The sequence below is a fragment of the Erinaceus europaeus genome, chromosome 6 (assembly GCF_950295315.1).
Source record: "Erinaceus europaeus chromosome 6, mEriEur2.1, whole genome shotgun sequence".
In the NCBI taxonomy this organism is placed as follows: domain Eukaryota; kingdom Metazoa; phylum Chordata; class Mammalia; order Eulipotyphla; family Erinaceidae; genus Erinaceus; species Erinaceus europaeus.
The window spans coordinates 63,712,975-63,736,511 of record NC_080167.1 but is presented as its reverse complement, the minus strand read 5'-3'; the positions used below and the strand labels follow the sequence as shown (position 1 = coordinate 63,736,511).

The 23,537-nt window shown below is 47.4% G+C and overlaps 1 protein-coding gene across 7 annotated transcripts in view; it reads right to left on the bottom strand.

Moving 5' to 3' along the window:
• Positions 1–19,005, bottom strand: part of ZMYND11 (zinc finger MYND-type containing 11) — an 84,014-nt gene extending 65,009 nt beyond the window's left edge. Inside the window, exons 1-2 of one of the 7 annotated variants that reach the window (XM_060192366.1) lie at positions 18,909–19,005; positions 1,220–1,354 (exon numbers count right to left, since the gene is read on the bottom strand). In XM_060192366.1, coding sequence (XP_060048349.1) covers positions 1,220–1,335 — 116 coding nt within the window. In that variant the 5' untranslated portion in view covers positions 1,336–1,354; positions 18,909–19,005. The other 6 variants (XM_060192365.1, XM_060192367.1, XM_060192368.1 and 3 more) reach the window with 6 other exon arrangements.
• Positions 19,006–23,537: the final 4,532 nt, after the last annotated feature.

Genomic DNA, 23,537 nt, shown 5'->3' with positions numbered 1-23,537 from the left:
CAAATAAACTGTCACTATGAACCATCACCCCAAATAAACTGTCACTATGAACCATCACCCCCAAATAAAATGGTCGAGAAATAAAACTGAAAATCTGCTGCATAAACCCTGACTCTCCCCCACACCCATCATAAGTGAGTTTTTGTAAATCATTTGTTATCCTTTTTTTTTTTTTTTTACAGATAGCATCTAAGGATATCTGAGAGGAATAAGTATAAAGAAATTCTACCGGGGGGGGGGGGGGGGCCGGGGGGGCCAGGTGGTGGCGCACCTGGCTGACCGACCACTCACACTATGGTGCGCCAGGCCTCGATTTGAGTCCTTGGCCCCCACCTGCAGGGGAAAACTTCACGAGTGGTGAAGCAGGGCTGCAGGTGTCTCTCTCCCTCTCTATCTCCTTCTCCCCTCTTAATTTCTGGCTGTCTCTCTCCCAACAAATAAATAAATAAGTGATTTTTTAAAAAAGGAAAATAAATTCTACCTAAATTACCAAGAATGGCACTCAAGTACTTGAAAAGGATTAATTTAGCCTTAGTCCTTTATAGGATGTATCCCAAAGGACGCAGCTGCGAGGCAGGACAGCTGCTTCCATGTATGCAGGCTCAGGCTGAACCCCCAGCACATACACAAATAAAATGCCCAGAGAAATGAATTTAATACAACAAAATCAAAGTCAATTTGAAGATTCTCCCATAATTAGTATTCAACATGTAACCAGAGTATTCACAGAACAGTATGATTTCTTCTTTCTGTACTAATTTTGGTCTATCAAGGTAATGTTACTTAGGGAGAGGAGAGAGTCCTTATTTTAACTAAAGATTTATCTAATATAACTTCTAAAATACAGAATGAAATTGTTTACAATTCTCAGTGGGCTATGAACTAAGCAGATACTATTACTATGTATACCATGCTAGTCCTATATTGCAGTGCTGACATTCAACTGATAAAAGAGCCTTTTTGACAGAGAACTCAAAGATTTCCAGGATTCAAAACAATTCTCTTACAGTAGTACACACAGATTCTAAAACTCACTTACAAAACCTCAAAGCACAAGCTGTTTATGTGTGCCAGTCGTATTTTCCTAACAACTCCTACAAGTCAAAAAGTGATTGGTACTTGATGTGCTGACTAGCACAGTAAATGAGCAATTCTGAACCTCTCTCCACAAGACTGTGACTCGAGATATGACAGGCTTTTTCTGTCTCGGTGCACTTACTTGGTTATGCGGTCAATGTTGGCGATTTGCTTCTGGTTCCGTATGATCTCAATGGCAGCCCAGAGATGCTGGATAGCCTTTGTATCCGCCTGTCGCCTTTTTGTTAAACGTGCCATGACCTGTTTACTTCTTTAGCTGCAGAGATAGACAAAAACATGAGGAGAAAGCCGGCATTACAACACAGATCCCCGCCAATCCGCGTCAGCCCTCAGCATATCTCGAGTGTACGAACACACTACAGTCAGCTTTTGATTTTCTTTTCTTTACCACCATCACCAATTACTTTACAAAAATCACCATCCATTTTATTACTACATAAAGAATGACATCTGAAAACCAAAAAAAAAAGAAAGAAAGAAAGGAGATCTGCCCAATGACTTGTGGCTATTTGATTCCAAAATATCAGAAATATTTCAATTTAAACAAAGCAAAAAAAAAATGAAGGCACTATAAAACTTCTTTTTTTTCTTATATTATAATGTGCATAAGCTGACAGATGAACAGAATTTAAATTCTCTAGTACTTTAACTATAGTTATGGTTTAAAATTCTCAGTCTCTCAGTCTCATTCAGACATACTGCTAAATGACAAGGATATTCTTTTTTCTCAAAAACCGTAAACAGGGTCTGGGAGAAAGCTCCGCAGTTAAGAGCAGGGGACTTGGATGCCTGCGGGCCCCGGCTGATGCTGGTGCAGTCAGACACTAGAGATCAGTGCTCTGTTCTGTCTGTCTGCCTGTCAACCTCACTCTCTTTCTCTAACAAATAGTCTTTGAAAAAGTAAAAACATAAGCAAAAAGCAAAAGCCAGCTATTCCTGGTGAGGTGTGACAGGTGGAGGGGCTGTGTACCACGGAGTCACGTGGACACACGAGAACCCCAGACATTCAAGGGCTTAGATGTTTATTCCACTGTCAGCAAACAACACTGTTGTTTGATTCAAATTTCAATATGCCGGAGTGAGTGAGAAAAGCGGAGACCACATCTACAGAGATACTGTCCCAGTTATGTTCTGGCACAACTGGGAAGAAAAGCAGAAACAAAACCAAGAGCGCAGGACTGCCACCTGGAGGTCTGATGAAGAACTGCAGGGAGAGGTGAGGGAAAAGGCCTTGGGTTCAAGCCCTGGCATCACATGGGCACACTTCGGATGGCATCTGAGGAGCTCCATGGAGCTGCTCCTACCTCTCCCTTCCTCACTAAAACAAAACCACAACAAAACAGAAAGTTGAGTCAGGGAGGTCACTCAAAGGGACTGCACATGACAGAGGTCCTGGATCCCAGTGCAACAACAACAACAACAACAACACAAGAAGGAAGGTAGGAAGGAAGGAAAGAAGGAAGGAAAGAAGAATCCCATGCCCCAAAACTTGGGCATATTGAGAGAAACTGAGGCAGTCTCCTACGGAATAGAACAAAGACACAAGAAACAGAGGGCCGGGAGGTGGCGCATCAGGTTAAGCACACATAATATGATGCACAAGGGTCCTGGTTTGAGCCCCTGGCTCCCCACTTGCAGGGGGTGGGGGTCGCTTCACAAGCAGTGAAGCAGGTCTGCAGGTATCTTTCTCTCTCCCTGTCTTCCCCTGCTCTCTCAATTTCTCTGTCCTATCCAGTAAAATGGAAGAAAAAAAAAAAAGGCAAGAAACACATTAGAGAAAACCTTTATGTGATCAACATCTGAGTAACAAGATTGTCAGAAAGAAAATTCAGGAGAGAATAAGTGTCAAAAAGAATAATAACTCAAGAAAAACCCCTCCACTCTGAATAGGTATTTGCAGATGAAAAACCCATCAAACACCCAGTATAAAGACACCAGCAAGGACAAACCACATCCACTAAGAAAAGAATCACGGACGGTATGAGAAGAGCTGAGCGTCCGAGGTGGTGGGGACAGGCCGCACCCAACACCACTGACTGCTCAGCAGTGATGTGGAAATGAGAGCGGGCGCTGCCTCGATTCCAGAGAAAGTTCATCTTCATCCGAAATAGCTGTAAGTACCCAATGAACAACCAATGAAATGAAGATTTTGCCAATAAAAAGTAAGGGAGTCGGGCTGTAGCGCAGCGGGTTAAGCGCAGGTGGCGCAAAGCACAAAGACCGGCATAAGGATCCCGGTTCGAACCCCGACTCCCCACCTGCAGGGGAGTCGCTTCACAGGCGGTGAAGCAGGTCTGCAGGTATCTATCTTTCTCTCCCCCTCTCTGTCTTCCCCTCCTCTCTCCGTTTCTCTCTGTCCTATCCAACAACGACGACAACAGCAATAATAACTACAACAATAAAACAACAAGGGCAACAAAAGGGAATAAAAAAAAAAGTAAGTTTATGATATAAATGACAAACAGTACACATGCACTTAGAAACTTGTAAAACTCTTCAAAAACTTTTCAAAACAACACATTAATATAAACACACTAATGAATGGTTCAATATTAAGAAATATGTTAATAGGGTGGGGGTAGACAGCATAATGGTTATGCAAAGAGATTCTCATGCCTAAGGCTCCAAAGTCCCAGGTTCAATTCCTCTGCATCACCATAAACCAGAGCTGATCAGTGCTCTGGCAAACAAGACAAAATTAAAAAAAAAAAAATTTTAATGAAATAAAACAGAAATATATTGATACAATTAATGATATTAGAAAGCCTTCAAAGAAACATGATCACCTCTGTAAATTTTGAAAAGCCATTTGACAAATTAAACATCCACCTACGTTTAAGGGGGGTGGGCAGTGGTTCACCTGGTTGAGCGCATGTTACCATGTGCAAGGACCCAGGTTTGAGTTCCCACACCCCAACTGCAGGGGGAACACTTCACCAGTGAAGCAGGTCTGCAGGTGTTTATCTTTCTCCCTCTTTATCTCCCCCAACTCTCTCAATTTCTGTTATGGGATAAAATAGAAAGGGAAAAAAAAGGGAAGAGAAAAGAAAAAAAAAACAGATGCAGGGAGTGGTGGACTCATGCATAGTGCCAGTGTGGAGCCCCAGTGATGAACCTGACGGATCGAGTAAATAAATAGATACCTAACTAAACGAAACTAAGGGCCAAGAGACACTTCTTAAAAAGACATAGACATTTTTTTCTGTTGGTGTTTCTGAATATGCCACAGTCTGCATTTTACCTAGTGGAGAAATATTAGAGAGTAAAGAAAACATTAGGAGCCCTCACCGTATCCACCATTACTTAATGCTGTACTGGGGGCATTTGTCAACACGATTACACAAGAAAAACCAACCAGGAACAGAAATTGGCAAAAAGAGATATAAGTATCTCTGCAGATTCCATGCAGCTGGGAAACTAAAAAGAATCTATGAAGACATAACTAATAAAAGAAACGAGAAAGGGGCCAGGCAGTGGTGCACCAGGTTAAGCACACATAGTGTGAAGCACAAGGACTCGTGCAAGGATCCTGGTTCGAGTCCCCGGCTCCCCACCTTCAGGAGGGTCACTTTATAAGTGGTGAAGCAAGTCTGCAGATATCTATCTTTCTCTCCCCCTGTCTTCCCCTCCTCTCTCCATTTCTCTCTGTCCTATCCAACAACAACAGCAGCAGCAACTACAATAACAGTAACAACAACAATGGAAAAAAGATGGCCACCAGGTGCAGTGGACTCATAGCGCAGGCACTGAGCCCCAGCAATAACCCTGTAGGCAAGGGAAAAAAACAAACAAGGAAAATCAACGTCTTTATATAAATGAATAAAATATACAATAGTATAGCCCACTTATAACAAAAGACAAAGAAAGCGAAGTATGCAGGCATAAATCTAACTGCACAAACCAGTAGAGAAAAATTCGTAAATGTTCCTGAAAAGCAGACAAACGGACATGAGCTCAGCCTCACACTTGCATGGTAACACTGAGTAGTCACTCTCCCAGGCCCAACTTTTTCAAGCTTTAGACAGAGAGGAGAGACCACAGTTCCACCCCGCCAACCTAGGAGCTTCCCTGGTGTCATTATGACACTCTCATGTGGTGCCCGGGCTTGAACCTAGGGCTTTGAACATGGTAAGGGGAGTCAGCTACCTCCCAGTCCTGAGCACTTAGTGTGCCTCCCCTTCCTTTTCCTGAGACATCTGAAACTACCTCCCTACCTCTAGGAAGCAGTTTGTGTCTGTCAGCTTGGCTATATAAGAAAAACTCTGAGCAAGTACAAAAGTATAATTACATAGACCTCTGTGTTTCAATAACAGTTTGCCAAATATTCCTTATTGTACATGGCAATTAATCTGCAGTAACATAAAATAACAAGTACTAATATAAAATCTAGTTAAGAAACAAACTTCACTCGTTATACTCCTGCCTGCCACCAAAAAAGTTAAAAAAAAAAAAAAAAAAAAAAAAAAAACAAAGACTGTGTACTGCCCAGTATCAATGAAAGATTTTGGCCCAGATAGCCTAAAACACTAGCAAATGAGTATGTTTGTTATTTTGAATCTGGTTCTCGTTTCACGCTTTAACTAAATAAACACTTTGTATCATCTCCTTGTGACCTACCAGGAGCCAAACCACCAGTCCGGAGTTCTCCACCTTTCAAATCAGCAGCATGAGGTCGAGACTCTTAAATGCGCCGCTTTCCCAGTGTCTGAAAGCTAGGGGAGCTAGCTGTCTTGCTTAACCTAAATAAGGGCCTTTCGGCTAAAGTGTCTGTCATGCACGATCAACAAGCTTATGTTAGGGAGTCACTGCCATGAAGAGGACAGGATTTTCCATCATAAATTACAGTTACATGACACATGGGAGTAACATACCAAGTCCTCATTTATTCTTATCTGAAAGTAAAACGGGCTAAGTTTTCCAAGCACGTACTGATTTGTTTTAAAAATGTTTTAAAAACAATGTGACTGGAAGCTAGCTTATATCTGGCAGACCATCTCTGCCTAACTGCTGTGAAACTATACCACTGAAATCTTTTAATTTTATATGCCACTAGTAATAAAAACCACCACCACCACCCCAGTCCAATAAAAAAAAGGCTGGTCTCACTTCTGACAACAACACTGTGCTAAGGATTCTGGGGTCAAGGAGTACGCTGGCAGGTGGCTGGGAAGACAGGGGAGGACAGTGAAACAAAACAAAGCAGTCACCTGTGACTTACAAAGACGTGTGGTTTTTTGAAATGATTCCATCTCAGCATTGAATATGGCCACAAGTACCGACCAATGGCACTGAGCCAGCTCCTAGCCCACGATGCCTGCAGGCTACCTTGGAAGGACCAGCCCAACAGCTGAATTCTTTTCTAGGACTTTCTCCTCATTATTGTCTCTGAGGCAGAGCAGGCAGGTTAAGAGGGGATGGGTCATGCTCTAGTCTGAGCTGTAGGGCTTCATAGAGCAGAAAAGAAGAGTGAAAATAATTTGTTTTCTTGGAAACAATACCTTTCTCCTCTCTCACAAAAGAAAAACTGCTGTTCTACTAAGCGATAAACCACTATAAAGTATGCTACACGATGAGATATAAAATACATGTTCAAAGATAGAAAAGTCAAGTGTGCAATATTTAACTGTAAGTTAACAATATCTAGTTAATTATCAAATAATGAGATGTACTTCCCACAGTAAATACTTACATATATTTAATTTTTTTATTGTCTTTAGTTATTGGATAGAGACAGCCAGAAATTGAGAGGAAGGGAGAGAGAGAGAGAGGAGACAGAGAGACACTTGCAACCCTGCTTCACCACTTGTGAAGCTTCACCCCTGCAGGTCACCCCTGCAGGTGGGGGCCTGGGCTTGAACCTGGGTCCTTGTGCATTGTAACGTGCACCAGCACCCAGCCCCCTTACATATATTAAAAATAGAAAACTCAACAGGTCTTTTTGTTTTCCCCTCCAGGGTTACACTGGGGCTCGATGCCTGCACTACGAATCCATTGCTCCTGGTGGCCACTTTTCCCATTTTGTTGCCCTTGTTGTTGCCCTTATTGTGGTTGCTGTTGTTAGAGTTGTCGTTGTTGTTGGACAGAACAGAGAGAAATCAAGAAAGGAGGGGAAGACAGAGAGGAGGAGAGAAAGACAGACACCCGCAGACATACTTCACTGCTTGCGAAGCCACCTCTCTGCAGGTGGGGAGCAGGGAGCTTGAGCCGGGATCCTTAGCCCAATCCTTGCACTTTGCACCATGTGCGCTTAACCTGCTGCGCTACCGCCCAGCCCCCGCCCCCATATATTGGGGGAGGCTCAGAAGAGTGCATGATGTACACGAGGACATGATTTCAAACCTCAGCTCCACACAAAAACAACAGAGGCCACAAGAGCCTATGGTGGAGTGGTGCTTCAGTCTTTTAGACTCTCCATCTCTCTCTCTTTCTCATATACCCAGTAAAAAAACTAGTAACCTAACAAGCCTTAAAGAGTTATCTGCACACATGCAACACTATTTTTAGCCATAATTATCTGGGAGTGAAGGGCATCTTATAACTCCATGTAATCAATTACCTCGATGAGGACAGTATGCCTAGGCCATTTAATCACTTACTTCAATACTCATCTATATTAAGTAGCAATTCTGGCTGCTTTGAGCAGAGAAGCTAAAGAAGACCAAGTTGCTTCTATCTCCTCGCTTGGGTGTTACTATGGCCTCACTAAAGAAATGGGGTTTCCCCTGCGGCCTCTGAGGCATTTAGAATGAGCCAGCAAGGATGAAGCATAGAAAGTGTGTGGCGGAGGTTGGGCAGTAGCGCACGTGGCGCAAAGCACAAGCACCAGCGTAAGGATCCTGGTTCCAGTCCCGGCTCCCCAACTGCAGGGGAGTCGCTTCACAAGTGGTGAAGCAGGTCTGTAGGTGTCTGTCTTTCTCTCCTTCTCTCTGTCTTCCCCTCCTCTCTCCATTTCTCTCTGTCCTATCCAAAAATGAACAACATCAACAACAACAACCACAATAAGGCTACAACAACAAGGGCAACAAAAGGGGGGGAAGGCCTCCAGGAGCAGTGGATTCATGGTGCAGGCACCGAGCCCCAGCAATAACCCTGGAGGCAAAAAAAAAGGATTTGCAACCAGTCACGGTGATTTCATCTTTCTTATCAGATGGTATCAGACTTGCAGTCACTCTGTGTCTCACGGAGGGAAGAGTGCCAGGGTTACATTCTGGACAGGTGTTTCTCATCTTAAGAAGCCACCCCTCTGAATTTCACTTAGTTAGATGTGTAGCCAGCTTCAGAACAAAGCTGGAGCTGAGGGTTTTGGACTGGACAAAAGACAGGCTTATGAACTGCTTCTGAAGACCAACTATGTCTGGCCGGCAGGGAGATGCGCCCCGAGACTGCATTAGGGTGTGAGTCAGGTTCTCTGTCAGGTTCACCTGTAAGCTTCTCAGCTGACAGGATTCTCGCCATGTTGACAGTGCTGGCAAACATCAGCAGGTTGACACTGGGCGGAGGCAGATTGGAAGGTGAAAGCAAGAGCCCCAAGAGGGAAGCTTGGGCAACCATTTTCCTTCTAGGTAGCAGAGAGGCTTGCCAACAGAGAAGCAGCAGCCAAAGTTTCTGAAGAGACCTGGAAGACTAGCATCACAAAACCACAAATCCACTTCAAGGAAGGACCTGCCAAGTGTGCCTCCCAGCTGCCAAATGGCCCAGCAGAATGAGAACTGAAGGCGCTGCTGCTGGCTGGCCCTGGGGCCTGGAGGTCAGAGTGACCTCTCTGGAGTGATTTCCTTCTGAGGACAGTGATGGAAGCTGGAGAAACCAAGAATGACCACTGCTGATGAATGTTCAAAATGATTCTAAAGGGAAGAAAAGAAATCCAGGCTGCTGAATGCTGGGTTTATTTTGCAAAGGAGGGAAATGCTGTGAAGAGGGTGGATGGAAAGCAGGTAAGGGTGTCTGAAGAGGAGGAGTGATGAACAAAGGGGAAGGAAGAGGTGACAACAGAGACAGCGGGTGCAGCGTGTCTGCACACCAGGTCGAGTGAAGCGTGCTCGCATGACGCTGTACAAAGAGGTCACATCATCTCCAAGAGAGTGGGGAGAAGCGGTGAGGACAGTGAAGCCAGTTAGGAAGTCACCACCGAGCAGAGGTGGAACTGATGAGAGAAACATCGTACAGCTGAGCCCGGAGGTCAGCACCTGCTGGTTTCCAGGAACCTGCACAAAATGACACCAATCAGCTCTGCTTCCTCCTCAGCAAGCAGGGCAAGCACACTGAGCATCTGGTTTGTGCCTCTTCCCTGTAGTACTGAGAAGACACAGGGCTGCTATTTTGTCTACTATCTCTTTTTGTGACCTACTTCATATAAGTCACTGTACTAGGTACTACAGAGAAATTTCAAGTCTGTCTTCTTAGGTCAAGGAACTCGGGGTGAAAATGCCAAGAGTAGAACTTCCACAAAAATAAAGGCAAACTTGAAATGCTGTACAAGGGGACAGAGCACTGTTGGGTCGACAGTAGAGATGAAACTTGGCGGAGATCGCAGATAGCAACAAATTTAAAATTCAATGTTAAGCTGACGTTAGCACTGGAGGCAGAATGAGAGGGAGAGAAGGAGACCTGCACAAAAGCTAGAACGTGTTAATTCAACCACTACCACTCACGCACTTAGAGGAAAGGCAATGTGCGGGGGCTAGCTCACTGCACTTGCATGCCAGAAGCCCGTGTCAATTCCCAGCACCATCTTATGTTGAAGCTGAGCAGTGAGCTAATGTCTTTCTCTAAAAATAAAAATAAAACAAGAAAGAACAGAAAAAGTGAAGTAAGAACAGAACTACTGACCGGGGTTGAGGCAATGGTTCTGCTTATGGGGACAGTAGACGGTAAGACTATACAGCTAGACTAAAAACAGATTTCAAAATATCCTGAATGATGAAATTTTAATCCCCATGGGGAGGAAAATGAATGAGAAGAGATTTATGATGGCCTCAGTCTACTGCGTGGTGGCAGAATCCAGGCCAAGGTTCAGGGAAAGGGAACCTATCGCCCTTGGGGTCTCCTGAGTCAGAGGCTGAGGACAGGCAGCCAGGCTGCAGTCAAAACTTCACAGGGTAGAATTCGAAATTTTCAGTGGATGACTTTCTCTCAACCGGACACCACACCTTCTCTTCCTATTTAGGATATTCTTTGAAATAGTGTGTCTACTTAAGAACAAATGCTGACTCATCTATCAATGTCTACCATAGTCCTTAAAGTCAAGCTTTATTTCCATATTCTAGTTTAGATCTGATTCTGGCAGCAGCAATTAAGACTATCCTTGAGCACATGGGGTGATCTAAACTGAGGAAATGGTGAGTGTCTAAGACATCTGACTTGACTGCCTTCAACAATGCTATCCCCTGAAGAAGCAGCGCTAGAAAAAGCAGCAAGAGCACCAACACAACAGGAAAGCCAGGATGGGCAGGGCGAAGCCGGGCTGGAGAGCCTGTCAGCCACTGAGCTCCTCGCCCAAGCCTCAGCACCCGTGACGCCCAGCCACTGAGCACTGGAGCCGTACCGGGGCTTCTCCCTTCATTCTCCAAGTCCTCTGAAGACCCTAGATCCGCCCGTGCAATGACCACCTGGGCCTGGGAAGGGCATCCCCAGTGTGTGGGGACATCGGGGATCACCTGAACTCCAGACTGAAGCCAGGGCCAGGCAGGCTGCTAAACTGAGCCCCACACAGCCCGGTGATCTCAGTCCCAAGAAGGCTGGAATGACAGCCAGGGGGCAGACAGCACAGCACCTCTGGGGCTCTGCTAAGAGCAAACTTCAGGAAAGGCAGACACACTGAATCTGGACCTCACGTGTGTCAGACTCGGTGCAGGAAACACCAACCCACCTCCCCTGGACAAGAGCGGCAACACAACAGCAGTTTTTAAGAACCTACGAAAATGTGAGATTTTCTCTGCCGACACGTTTATCTTTCAAGTTATTTTGCTTAGCCTTTCTAAGACATTTCTCATTCTCGAAAGTGAACCTCGGGGGCCGAGTATTAGCACACCCAGGTTTGAGTTCCCACTCCCTACCCGCGAGGGGACACACATTCCAAGTGCTGAAGTAGGTCTGCAGGTGTCTCTCTTCCTCTCTCCCCTCTCAATTTCTCTTTGTCCTGTGTAATAAAATAGAAAGAGGAAGAAAAAAAAAAAGACAGAAAAAATGGCCACCAGGAGCAATGGATTCACCACGCCTCAGAGTTAACTCTGATGGCGGTATAAAATGAACGAATAAATAAATAATCTCATTCCTGAAAGACAATTTTGGAAACATATAGTTAATGGGTTCCAGGAAAATAATTTTATTTTTATTTTTACTGCCTCCAGGGTTATCGCTGGGGCTCGGTGCCTGCACTAGGAATCCGTTGCTCCTGGAGGCCATTTTTTCCTTTTGTTGCCCTTGTTGTTGTTGGATAGGACTGATAAAAATTGAGAGGAGGGGAAGATGGAGATGGGAGAGAAAAACAGACACCTGCAGACCTGCCTCACCGCTTACAAAGGGACCACCCCCACTGCAGGTGGGGAGCCGAGGGTTCAGTTCGAACTGGGATCCGTGCACGGGCCCTTGCACTTTTGTACTGTGTGTGCTTAACCCAGTGTGCTACCGGTGCCCCCCCAACAGGTCTTTAAACCCTATGTAACTTAAATAAGTTACAAAGAAAGCCATTTTAAAAAAAGAGTTCAAAATTAAAGTAAATAGTAGAGTCCAGACTGACTACCCGAGATTCTGACTTGGTGCTTCTGCTGCTCACTCAGTCAGAATGGAGAAGCAGCAAAGCCACTCCTGGCCTTTCATGTGTCATGTAAAATCCAAAGAGTTGATTTAAAAAGCAATTATTCAAAATATGCAAGTGAACCAAGAAAAAGGTCTATTTTTAAAATGGTCTAGTGGTTGTTCAGCTTGTAATTCACTTGACTATAAGTGAGATTAAGTTTAGTTTATTTTAATAATCCCTAGACAATAAAGCATAACTTACAAATTATTCGAGTGGGAAGTTCTTACCTAAAACAATCCAAGATGAATACTAACCACAAAAGAAGGACAAGATTTTATGTGAGGGGCCGGGTGATGGCGCACCTGGTTGAGTGCACATGTTACAATGCACAAGGACCTGGGTTCGAGCCCCCGGTCCCTACCTGCAGGGGTAAAGCTTTGCGAGTGGTGAAGCAGGGCTGCAGGTGTCTCTCTGTCTCTCTCCCTCCCTATCACCCCCTTCCTCTAGATTTCTGGTTGTTTCTATCCAATAAATAAATACAGTAAAATTAAAAAACATATATTTTATGTGAAGAATACGTGTATGTACAGAACAGTAAAATAAGTGTTTCAAAATAAAAAAGCTCAAGTAATTTGACATTTCATGATAATAAATGTGGCATTTTGACATTAGAAAATCATTAAATTATTAATAGAAAATTATCTTGGGTTGGTAAGACAGCTGACCCGGGAGACAACTGATTCACCAAGCACACGAGCCAGGTTGGAGACAGGACCCAACACACCGGGGAAGCTTCAGTGCTGTGGTGTTTCTCCCTCTGTGTCTCCCTCTGTCTGAAAAAGTTGGGCTGCAGTAGTGCAGCCCAGGGATATCCCCTCCAAAATCACCTTAAACACTCTATCTATATTGTATGAAGTGACATCACTAATGGCAAATAACTGCCCCCCAAATCTTTTAAGCAGAGTGCTGCTCTTGTTCTTTCTGTTACTAGATTTTTAAAAATACGTTACTCAGTTTACAAAAATCAACAAAGAAACCACTACATGGACAAGTTTTCAGCAACGCACATTTCCCAGCTAAAGTCTTAAAAGTACAGTGTGATCTGCTAAGCATATTCCTCTCATGTGAAGAACAGACAAGAATCAGTCTACTGTGGCCCGGGAGGTGGCGCGGTGACTAAGGAACCAGACTCTCAAGCATGAGGTCCTGAGTTCAATCCCCGGCAGCACATGTATCAGAGTGATGCCTGGTTCTTCTCTCTCCCTATCCTTCTCAATAATAAATAAATAAAATCTTTAAAAGAAAAAAGAATCAGTCTACTGTAGAAATGCCAACAGAACAGCATTCCCTTACCGTGTCTCTTCTTTCACTGTAAAGGCAGGCAAACATTTAGCCAGTAATTTATTGAATATAAAATAGACTCTAAAGTAGAGTGAAAGACTAACTTAATGTCTACATGGACTAGCTCTAAAATTGCATCTGTTAAACAGGAGACACACACACACACACATCTTTGCTTTAGGCAGTATATAAGTTTAAAATATTGCAGCTAAAACTCGATTATGTAAAGACTATAAGCAAGGTATGGATGTTTGTCCCACACCCATAATTTATATAATGCTTTATATAATTGACCTTTTATCATGGTGATTCTCAAAACTTGTGTGACACAGACACAGATTCTGTGTGTGTGGGGGGAGAGTGCTGGGACAAGGTGCTATGGTCTTAAGGTGGGCAGGTATACCATGCTGAGAAATGAGCCAGTGTATGTGGATGCCTGGGCACAGTACGCGTCCAGTATGATGCCTATTACCATAGTACGTATAAACTCCTCGATACAGAAGTATTTCAAAAGTCAAAGCCATCACAAGAGGTGTGAAACTGTACTTCTAGAATAAACGAAACAGAAGTCAGGCCAACAAGACAGCTCACTGGGATGGTTATGCTTCCTTTATCATGGGCACAAGGCAGGCTTGAGCCCAGCCGCCAGCGCACTGAAGGGAACCTTGGTGCTGTGGTGTACCTCTGTCTGAGCAAGTTCACCTGCAGCCGTGAACGACCAAAAAAAGAAAAGCGCGAAGGACAGCATCTGGGGAGACAGCTCGACCAGTGGAGCCCTGGAACTGGATTCATAGGCCTGAGGCTCCCACTTCCCTTCCCGGCCCCACATGTGCTGCTCTGGCTTGTCTCTCTGTCTCATGTGAAGCTCTCTCTCCTATGTAATAAATATAGCAAATCTTTTAAAAAGTCAAGATCTAGGGGACCTCCAAACCACTAGAGAGTCTTAGAGAAATAAACAGAGCACCAAAGCAGACCTAAATTTGTTTTGAAAAATTTTTTTTATTTAAGAAAGGAGACATTAACAAAACCATAGAATAAGAGGGGTACAATTCCACACAATTCCCATAACCCGATCTCCACATCCCACCCCCTCCCCATAGCCTTCCCATTCTCTATCTCTCTGGGAGTATGGATCCAGGGTCGTTGTGGGTTTGTTTTGAAATGTTAACGACATCATTGCAAGGAAGTAACGGAGCATTCACAAGACATAAATGTAAAAATTAAATTTAAATCAGTATTTTCTTCTTGTCAAAATTCCTAGAAAAAATGCTGATGAGGGTGAGGGATGAATTCCAAACAGTCAAATGAAAGGGTGACCAGCAGAGAGTCTACATTCAGAGAACCAATCTGCTTCCAGCAAACCTAAAGCACACAGCCTAACAGTTACACACAGGGCAGAGAATGGGGAGGAGGAGGGAGAGGAGAGTCGAACTGAAAGCCAATGGTCATGGGTTGGAGAGATAGCTCACCGGGTAGAGCACCTGTCTTGCCCTGTGTGACCCAGGTTTGAGCCCTAGTGACACAATGGAGGTACTGTCCGGAGGAAGCTCTTACACTCCCGTCTATCCTCCTGTCTGAATGAATGAATAAATGAATGAATGAATGAAGCAGCAGCCCAGAGTGGTAAATCATGCATGTGCAAGGCTCTGGCTCCGTAAATAAATAAATAAGACAAAGAAAAGAAAGCCAACGGTTAAGATGAGAGCTGACACTCACACAGGTAGTCAGGTAGTGCCAGGGCTGTGAGCAGGCGGTGGGGAGTGCTAGTGGGGCCAATTTCAGGAGGAGGGGTCGTTTGTTTTTGCCACCAAGGTTATCAATCGGGCTGCTGCCTGCATGGCTCCAATACTCCTAGCAGACTTTTTTTTTTTTTTCTTTTTCTTTCTTTGATAGGGAGACAGAGGAGGACAGACACCTGTATCACTGCCTCACTGCTCATCGGTAGGGACTGGGAACTAGAGTCCTTGCACATGGTAATGGGTGTGTCCTATCAAATGAGGCATCAGCCAGAACCCAGTTTCAGTTTTATGGATGAGAAGTGCTATGGGATAGATGGTGATAATGGTTTCCTATCAATGTAAGGCCACTTCAAATAGTTGACAGGTAAGCAAAACAGCTCACCTGGACAAGTGCCTGCTTTGCCATTTGCATGGCCCAGGTTCAAGCTCAGCCTCCACCAAAATAGGGGAAGCTCCGGAGCTGTGGTGTCTTTCCCTTTCTCCATTTTTATTATTATCACTATTATTATTATTTGCCACCAGGTTTATTGCTGGGGCTCGGTGCCTGCACTATGAATCCTCCACTCCCGGCACTCATTTCCCGTTCTATTTTAATCAATAGGACACAGAGAAATTGAGAGAGGGAGATGGAGAGGGAAAGAGAAAGATAGATGCCTGTAGACATGCTTCACTGTTCATGCCCCCCCCCCCCGCTTCAAATGGGGAGCGGGGACTGGAATCTGGGTCCTTGCACATAGTACTATGTGCAGTTAACCAGATGTGCCACTGCCCTGCCCCCTCACCTTCTATTTCTATCTGAAAAAGTTGGCCCAGAGATGGCCCGATGGCAAAAAAAGAAGAGTAAACCTTATGTTATATAAATTTTGCCACAATAAAGTTTAAAGTGACAGGAAGATCCCCCAGTGCTGCAGGTAAAGAAGCCCTGCTTATTCTGTAACTTTCTAAAATGAAAAGAGAGGGGGAGAGAATATCAGAGAGAGGCTGTGTCTAACAAAGGAGTATCAGCAACCACTCTGTACTGCAGTTTTAGGTCTTCACTCCTTTCCTAACCAGCTAACTATTATCCTAAGGGTATTTGACGCAACTGAGTTGAGTAAAGCATGGTCAATAGCAGAGGTATTAAATAGCAGGCGCCATCAACTACCGCCCTTGCTTTTCCAATAGAGAGACCATACAAGACATGGCAAGTCTAAACAGTTGACCTGAGATCGCTTTGTAAGCGATGCGGAGAGGTTCAGACCCTAGTCAACTAGGTTTCATGTCATCATGCTATGTTGATATACTGACAAAACAAACAAACAAAAAGCTCATCAAGTCAAAGTCAAGGATTTCAAACAGTGAGTTTTTAACTGTTAGAGGACTAAGCTGGACTTAGTTGTGCCTTAACTTTTCTCCAGACACTTAACTTTTTTCCTTTGTTTAAATGGGCTGCTGTTCTCCACATAAATTCAGCTCAGGGAAGGAAAATCTGACACCAGATGTTTAGGGCTCTGATACTTATGATACAAACATGAAAGGCGTCAATTAGCTCCAATTAGGAACTCAATTAAGGTATAGGAAAAAATGACTAGTCTACACTATTTGAAGAACCCTACTAGGAAAAAAGGGTAGAGTTGCAAAAGAGAGTTCAAATAAGTACATCAGTTCTTGAAATTTGAAAAGTAGCAACATAATGATATCTTAGGAGGTGAATTTTGACACTGCAGCTGATTTTTCTGGTTTCTTGTTCTTTTAAACACCTTGGGCTGGTAACTGTAAAAACAAATGTCCAGAGAGTTGGGCTGTAGCACAGCGGGTTAAGCGCAGGTGACGCAAAGCGCAAGGGCCGTTGTAAGAATCCTAGTTCGAGCCCCCGGCTCCCCACCTGCAGGGGAATCGCTTCACAAGCGGTGAAGCAGGTCTGCAGGTGTCTGTCTTTCTCTCCCCCTCTGTGTCTTCCCCTCCTCTCTCCATTTCTCTCTGTCCTATCTAACAACAACAACGACGACATCAATAACAACAATAAAACAACAAAGGCAACAAAAGGGAATAAATAAATAAAAAACAAATGTCCCAGTTTACAACATGTAAAATTAAGATAAATTTTCATTTGAAAAATACTATGAATAGAAATGCAGAAATCCTGTTAGTCACAGGTAGTTAAGCATGAAAAAATGTATCATAATCACACTCTGTATCTTCTGAGCGTTGATTCTCCAGCCTGGCCAGCTTATTAAAAAAAAAAAAACAAAAAGTCAACCAAAAGAGTGACAGCAGTTAAGTTAGTCAAAGACAAATAACTACCTGTACAAAACTCATGTTATTATCTCTTGCCTCTAACAAGTTAGAATTCAGAAAAATTAGAAGTAACCCCGCAAAACTTTTAGAGTATCAATACAACCAAGAGGAGCTTCCTGCCGACCATTAATTAGAACCAACCACCACAAAGCCTGTAAAGGCGATGCGTCTCATAATTACTGTACTAAGGCCACTACCTTCCTTAAGGATTTATCTATTTTATGAGTCAGGGAGGGGCAGTAAAAGCAGGAGCACTGGCAAACACGCAGCCCAGGATCAAACCCGCTTGGACCAGTCATTGTATTTATGCTCTACCGACACGAGCTGCTTCTAGGGCTGCCTTTCCAGTTTAAAAGAAAAGCAAGTAAGCATTTTTTACTCTCGGCCTTTCCCCCCCAAACAGGCTAAAGTGTCTGGAAGTAATCTGCTAGCTCCATGGAGCAGGGCTTACTGAAAGAAAAACACTACTTAGGGGGATAGACACACAAACACTCAAAACCTAAATCTCAGGGAGCCTCAAGGGGCCCCTAAACATCGGGGCTTCCCAAGCCTCAGGCAGGATTCTCCTGTGCACAGGCCACCGTGGGCACAACACCTGTAGCCGAACCATGGACTCGCCTGCGGGCACCAGCACACAGCGCGAGCGACACCTGGACCCCAACACCTCGCAGACACACCGGGCCACATCACAGACAGCCATCACACCTGGCACCTGAGCTCCCGTCCTACACACCTGACACCTGGACGAGCCGTCATCACACCTAGCACCGGGGCGGCCCGCGTACACACCGGGACACGCCCCATGCACACCCGCACCCGGACGGGCCGCGATCACACCTGACACCTGGGTACCGGTGTGCACGCCGGGCGCCGGGACACGCGCAATCGCTCCCACGGTCGCATCCGCCGCCGGGCCCGCACAGGGGAGTCTCACCGCCCAGGGCAGCTCCGGCGCTCCAGGCCGGGTCGCGGCCAAGGGCCCCGGAGCGGTTCGGTTCGGCTCCTGGTTTGCATCCGGGTCCGGGCTCGGCCCACAGCTGCGCCCCGAGGCCCCGGAGGAGCCGGCCGCGGGGAGCCCAGGCCCGGGGGCGACCGCACGCGAATCCCCGGCTTCCGGCCGAGCAGGCCCCGGGCTCCGCCCCGAGCCTCCCCGCACAAAGCTCCGCGCCGCCCGCGGCAACAAAGCGGCGCCGCCCGAGCCCGGGCCTCCTCCCGGGCCCACGAGCCCCGCCGCCCGCACGGGGCCGCCCGAACCCGCCCCGCTCCCCGCTCCCCGCCTCCGCCCGGGCCCGCGCCCCGCCGCCCCGCCGCCCCGGCCTCCCGGCACCACAGCCCCGCCGCCCCCGGCCTTCCCGGGCCTCCCCGCGCGGCCGCGGGCGCCATGTTTACAGCCGCCGCCACAGGCCGGAGCCGCGGCCCGCGCCGGGATCGGGGCGGCGGGCTGCGGGCGGCGGGGCGGCGGGGCGGCAGGGCGGCGGGGCGGCGGGACGGCGGGACGGCGGGGCGGCGGGGCGGCGGGGCCGGGCCGCACTTACGGTGTCTCCTCGCCGAGCGGCGCCGGGCGGCCGGGCGGGAAGGGGCGCCGGCGCGCCGGGAAGTTGGGGCCGAGCCGCAGCGCCGCTCACATGGCGGCCGTGCGCGGGCCTCTCCGCCCGTCCTCCGCCCCCGACGCCGCGGGCGGGCTCCCCGCGCTCGCTCCCGCGCCCCACACCCACCTGCCCGCGCCGCCGCCTCACGGCCTCCCGCCCGGCCGCGCGCGCGCCATGCCGGCCTCTCGGAGCACGCGCGGGGCGGGCGCGGGGCGGGGGCCGGGGGCCGGGCGCCGAGAGCCCGCGCGGGGCGGGAGCCGAGGGCCGCGCACAAAGGTCCCCGCAGCCCCCGGGACTGGGACGCAGGGCGGCAGGAGGGGAACCTCGAGGGGGCGTCTTGCGGGGGGCGGGTGAGTCGTCCCTGCTGGGGGCACGCGGCAGACGCCAGGGGCTCACCGATTCCTCTGTCGCCAGCAGGGTCTCAGGTTCTTCAGAAAGGACTGAGATCACTGTGAGCTGCCCCCACACCTGCCCTCTAGGAGCTGCCCTCACACCTGCCCTCTAGGGGCTGCCCCCCACACCTGCCCTCTAGGAGCTGCCCTCACACGTGCCCTCTAGGGGCTGCCCCTCACACCTGCCCTCTAGGGGCTGCCCCCCCACACCTGCCCTCTAGGAGCTGTCCCTCACACACCTGCCCTCTAGGGGCTGCCCCTCACACCTGCCCTCTAGGGGCTGCCCCTCACACCTGCCCTCTAGGGGCTGCCCCTCCACACCTGCCCTCTAGGAGCTGCCCCTCACACCTGCCCTCTAGGAGCTGCCCCTCACACCTGCCCTCTAGGGGCTGCCCCCCACACCTGCCCTCTAGGGGCTGCCCCCCTCACACCTGCCCTCTAGGGGCTGCCCCCCCACACCTGCCCTCTAGGGGCTGCCCCCTCACACCTGCCCTCTAGGGGCTGCCCCCACACCTGCCCTCTATGGGCTGTCCCCCTCACACCTGCCCTCTAGGGGCTGCCCCTCACACCTGCCCTCTAGGAGCTGCCCCTCACACCTGCCCTCTAGGGGCTGCCCCCACACCTGCCCTCTAGGAGCTGCCCCCCCACACCTGCCCTCTAGGGGCTGCCCCCCCACACCTGCCCTCTAGGAGCTGCCCCTCACACCTGCCCTCTAGGGGCTGCCCCCCACACCTGCCCTCTAGGGGCTGCCCCTCCCCACACCTGCCCTCTAGGAGCTGCCCCCCCACCTGCCCCGTGAGACCCCTCTAGGAGCTGTTGTCCTCCCCAGACCTGCCTCCATGGTACCTTTCTAGGAGTTGTCACCCCAGACCTGCCCCTTAGGCCTGTCTAGAAGCTTTCACCCCTAGACCTGCCCCTTGGGGCGCTTCTAGGAGCTGTCAACATTAGACCTGCCCCATGTGGCCTGTCCAGGAAGTGCCCCCATGCCCCCAGACCTGCCCCTTGAACTTCCTTTCCCCATCTGCTGCGGCTGGAAACTCTTCAGGGAGGGAGACATGGTCCAAGCCAAGTCCTGACCGGATGCTTCAGATCTCTTTCCTAGCAGGTCTCCACTAGAATTTAGAAGTGGGTGGTTTTGCCAGACATCCAGACTCTCAGATGACTCTCAGACATCCCGGAGTGGTTTGGGTTATCTTTAACTCATTTTAATTTAAAAGATTGACAAATGTAATGAAAACCTAGCAGAGAGGTTAAACAAGGAGGGTGGGGTATGGGGGGGGATCAGATCAAGCCATTCTTGGATGGAATGCTACACCAGAAATCCCAGCAGTGAATAGTCATAAGTAAATCACTTCAGTGATTTCTAGAATACTGGGGCTGTGTGCTTTGATTCCCTAGAGGCTGCTCAAGTGAAACATCGCATGTGTATCAAAGGAAACTCAGAGGCCTCCTGGTGGCACACCTGGTTGAACATGCACATTACAGTGTGAAAGGACCCAGGTTCAAGCCCCTGGCCCCCACCAGCAGGGGGAAGCTTTGTGAGTGGTAAAGCAGTGCGTCAGGTCTCTTTCTCTCTTCCTCTCTCTTAGATTTTATTTAGCTATCAATGAGAAATAGGAGAGGAAGAGCCAGACATCACTCTGGTACATGTGCTGCCCGGGATTGAATTCTGGACCTCATGCTTGAGAGTTCAATGCTTTATCCACTGTACCACCTGCCAGACCACTCTCTCTCCCTATCTCCCCACTTCCCTCTCAATTTCTCTCTGAAAACACATATGTTAAAAAAAAAAAAAAAAGGAAGCTTGTGGGAAAGAAGTGATTACATACTTCCACATTTCAGACCATTCAATTTTTGAGATGTCATTCCATTTTTTTTTCCTCCAGGGTTATTGCTGGGGCTCTGTGCCTGCACCACAAATCCACTACTCCTGGAGGCTATTTTTCCCCCTTTTGTTGCCCTTGTTGTTTTATCATTGTTGTGGTTATTATTGTTGTTGTTATTGATGTTGTTGTTAGATAAGACAGAGAGAAATGGAGAGAGGAGGGGAAGAGAGAGAGCGGGAGAGAAAGATAGACACCTGCAGACCTGCTTCACCTGCTGTGCTGCTGCCCGACCCCCCATTCCATCTTTTAAAAATTTTTTTTGATTATCTTTACTTGTTTATTAAATAGAGCTAGCTATAAATTGAGAGGGAAGGGGTAGATAAAAGGGAGAGAGAAAGAGAGACACCTGCAGACCTGCTTCACCACTTGCAAAGCTTTTCCCTTGCAGGTGGGGGTTGGGGCTCGAACCCGGGTCCTTACACATTATAACATGTGCACTCAACCAGGTGTGCCACCCCTGGGACCTCATCCCATCTTTGTATCCAGATACTGTCTCTCATCCTCTCACCTTAGCAGATGTGCAGATGCATACTCCCTAGCTTATCCCAGTATTTTCTAACTAGAATTTAAAAATCCTTGGCTGTTCCTGCTTCAGAACACTTTTATTGGCAGCCCGGTGGTGGTGCACCCAGTAAAGCACACATAGCACCTTGTGCAAGGAGCCGGGTTTCTAGGTTTGAGCCCCCACTCCTCAACTGCAGGGGAGATGTTTCACAAGCAGGTCTGCAGGTGTCTTTCTTTCTTTCTCCCTCTCTATCTCCCCTCCCCTCCCCTCTCAATCTCTCTCTATCCTGTCAAATAAAATAAAAAGGAAAAAATGACCACCAGGAGTGGTGGATTCCTAGTGCAGGCACCAAGCCCCAGCAATAACCCTGGCGGCAACAGAAATAAATAAATAAATAAATAAATAAATAAATAAATAAACAATTTTACCTCCTCTTTTTCCCCCCCTTTGGCTAACTGAATGTGGGTGGGGGGGTGGTCTGTGGCCCATAGTTTGGGGTTGGGAGTTGGGGGTGAACCCCAAAAGGTCAAAGTAATTGTAGGCAGGGAGGTGCATTGATAAAGTGTTGGACTTTCAAGAATGAGGTCCGAGTTCAATCCCCAGCATCACAAGTGGCAGCATCACACGTTCTGGTTCTCTCTCTCTCTCTCTTTTCATTACAAAAAATAAATAGATCAATAAATAATAAAAGCAAAGTAAGCCGTACAGCCAGTTACAACAAGTCTGAATTCCTTGGACTGACTTAGAGAGAGGAAGAGCACAGCTAGTCAGAGCTGGCTGCTCCAGCCAAGTTTCTGCTTGGCCACCGTGTGACGGTAAGAAGCTCCTTTATCCTTCTCAAGTGCATTGTCTTTATTTCTTCTGTCTTTACTGTGAGGTTTGGTTTATCTTTGTTTTGCTCTAGAGGTTCAGATACATAAGCATTCAGAACTGTGTACTCCTTGAGAATGTCTTAAGTATGTGATGGAGACTAACACACACACACACACACACACACACACACACACACACACACACAAGCTTCAGGAATTCAAATGAATAGTACATTATAGAGAAAGGAGGTGTGCCGACATCTGCCTTGGGGAGGCATGAAACTACACACCTGGGTTTGAACCCGAACACCACATGGAGTCCATGTGCCGTATATGGCACTGGGGGAGCTCTAAGAATGATGGGGCAATGCTGTGATGTTTATCTTTCTCAAAAGAGAGAGGGAGGAGTTAAGCAGCAGGTTAAGTGCACGTGGCGCAAAGCGCAAGGACCGGCATAAGGATTCCAGTTGAGACCCCGGATCCCCACCTGCAGGGCAGTCACTTCACAAGCGGTGAAGCAGGATTACAGGTGTCTCTCTTTCTCTCCCACTCTCTGTCTTCCCCTGCTCTCTCCATTTCTCTCTGTCCTATCCAACAACAATAACAACAACAACAACAACAAAAAAAAAACAGCAAGGGCAACAAAAGGGAACAAATAAATAAGTAAATATTTTTCAAAGTTTTAAAAAAAGAGAGAGGGAGGGTGAGAGAAATTGATCCTGGGAGACCACAGGTATTGCACAACATGCAAAATCCTGGGTTAATTTCTTGGCACCTCATTCAAAAAAAAGACTAGCATAATGGTCTTTAAATGTCAAAAGCTATGTCACACTAGTAAAATAACATTAAAAAAAAAGGAAAAAAGGGAGTGGTGGCACACTGGGTTAAGTGCACATGATACAAAGCACAAGGACTGGCACAAAGATCCCAGTTTGAACCCCCAGCTCCCTACTTGCAGGGAGGTCGCTTCACAACGGTGAAACAGGTCTGCAGGTGTCTATCTTTCTCTTCCCTCCCCCCTCTTCTCTCCATTTCTCTCTGTCCTATCCAACAACAACAACAATAGAAAGAAGATGGCCGCCAGGAGCAGTGGATTCACAGTGCTGGCACTTATCCTTAACCATAACCCTGGAGGCAAAAAGAAAAGAAAAAATACATGT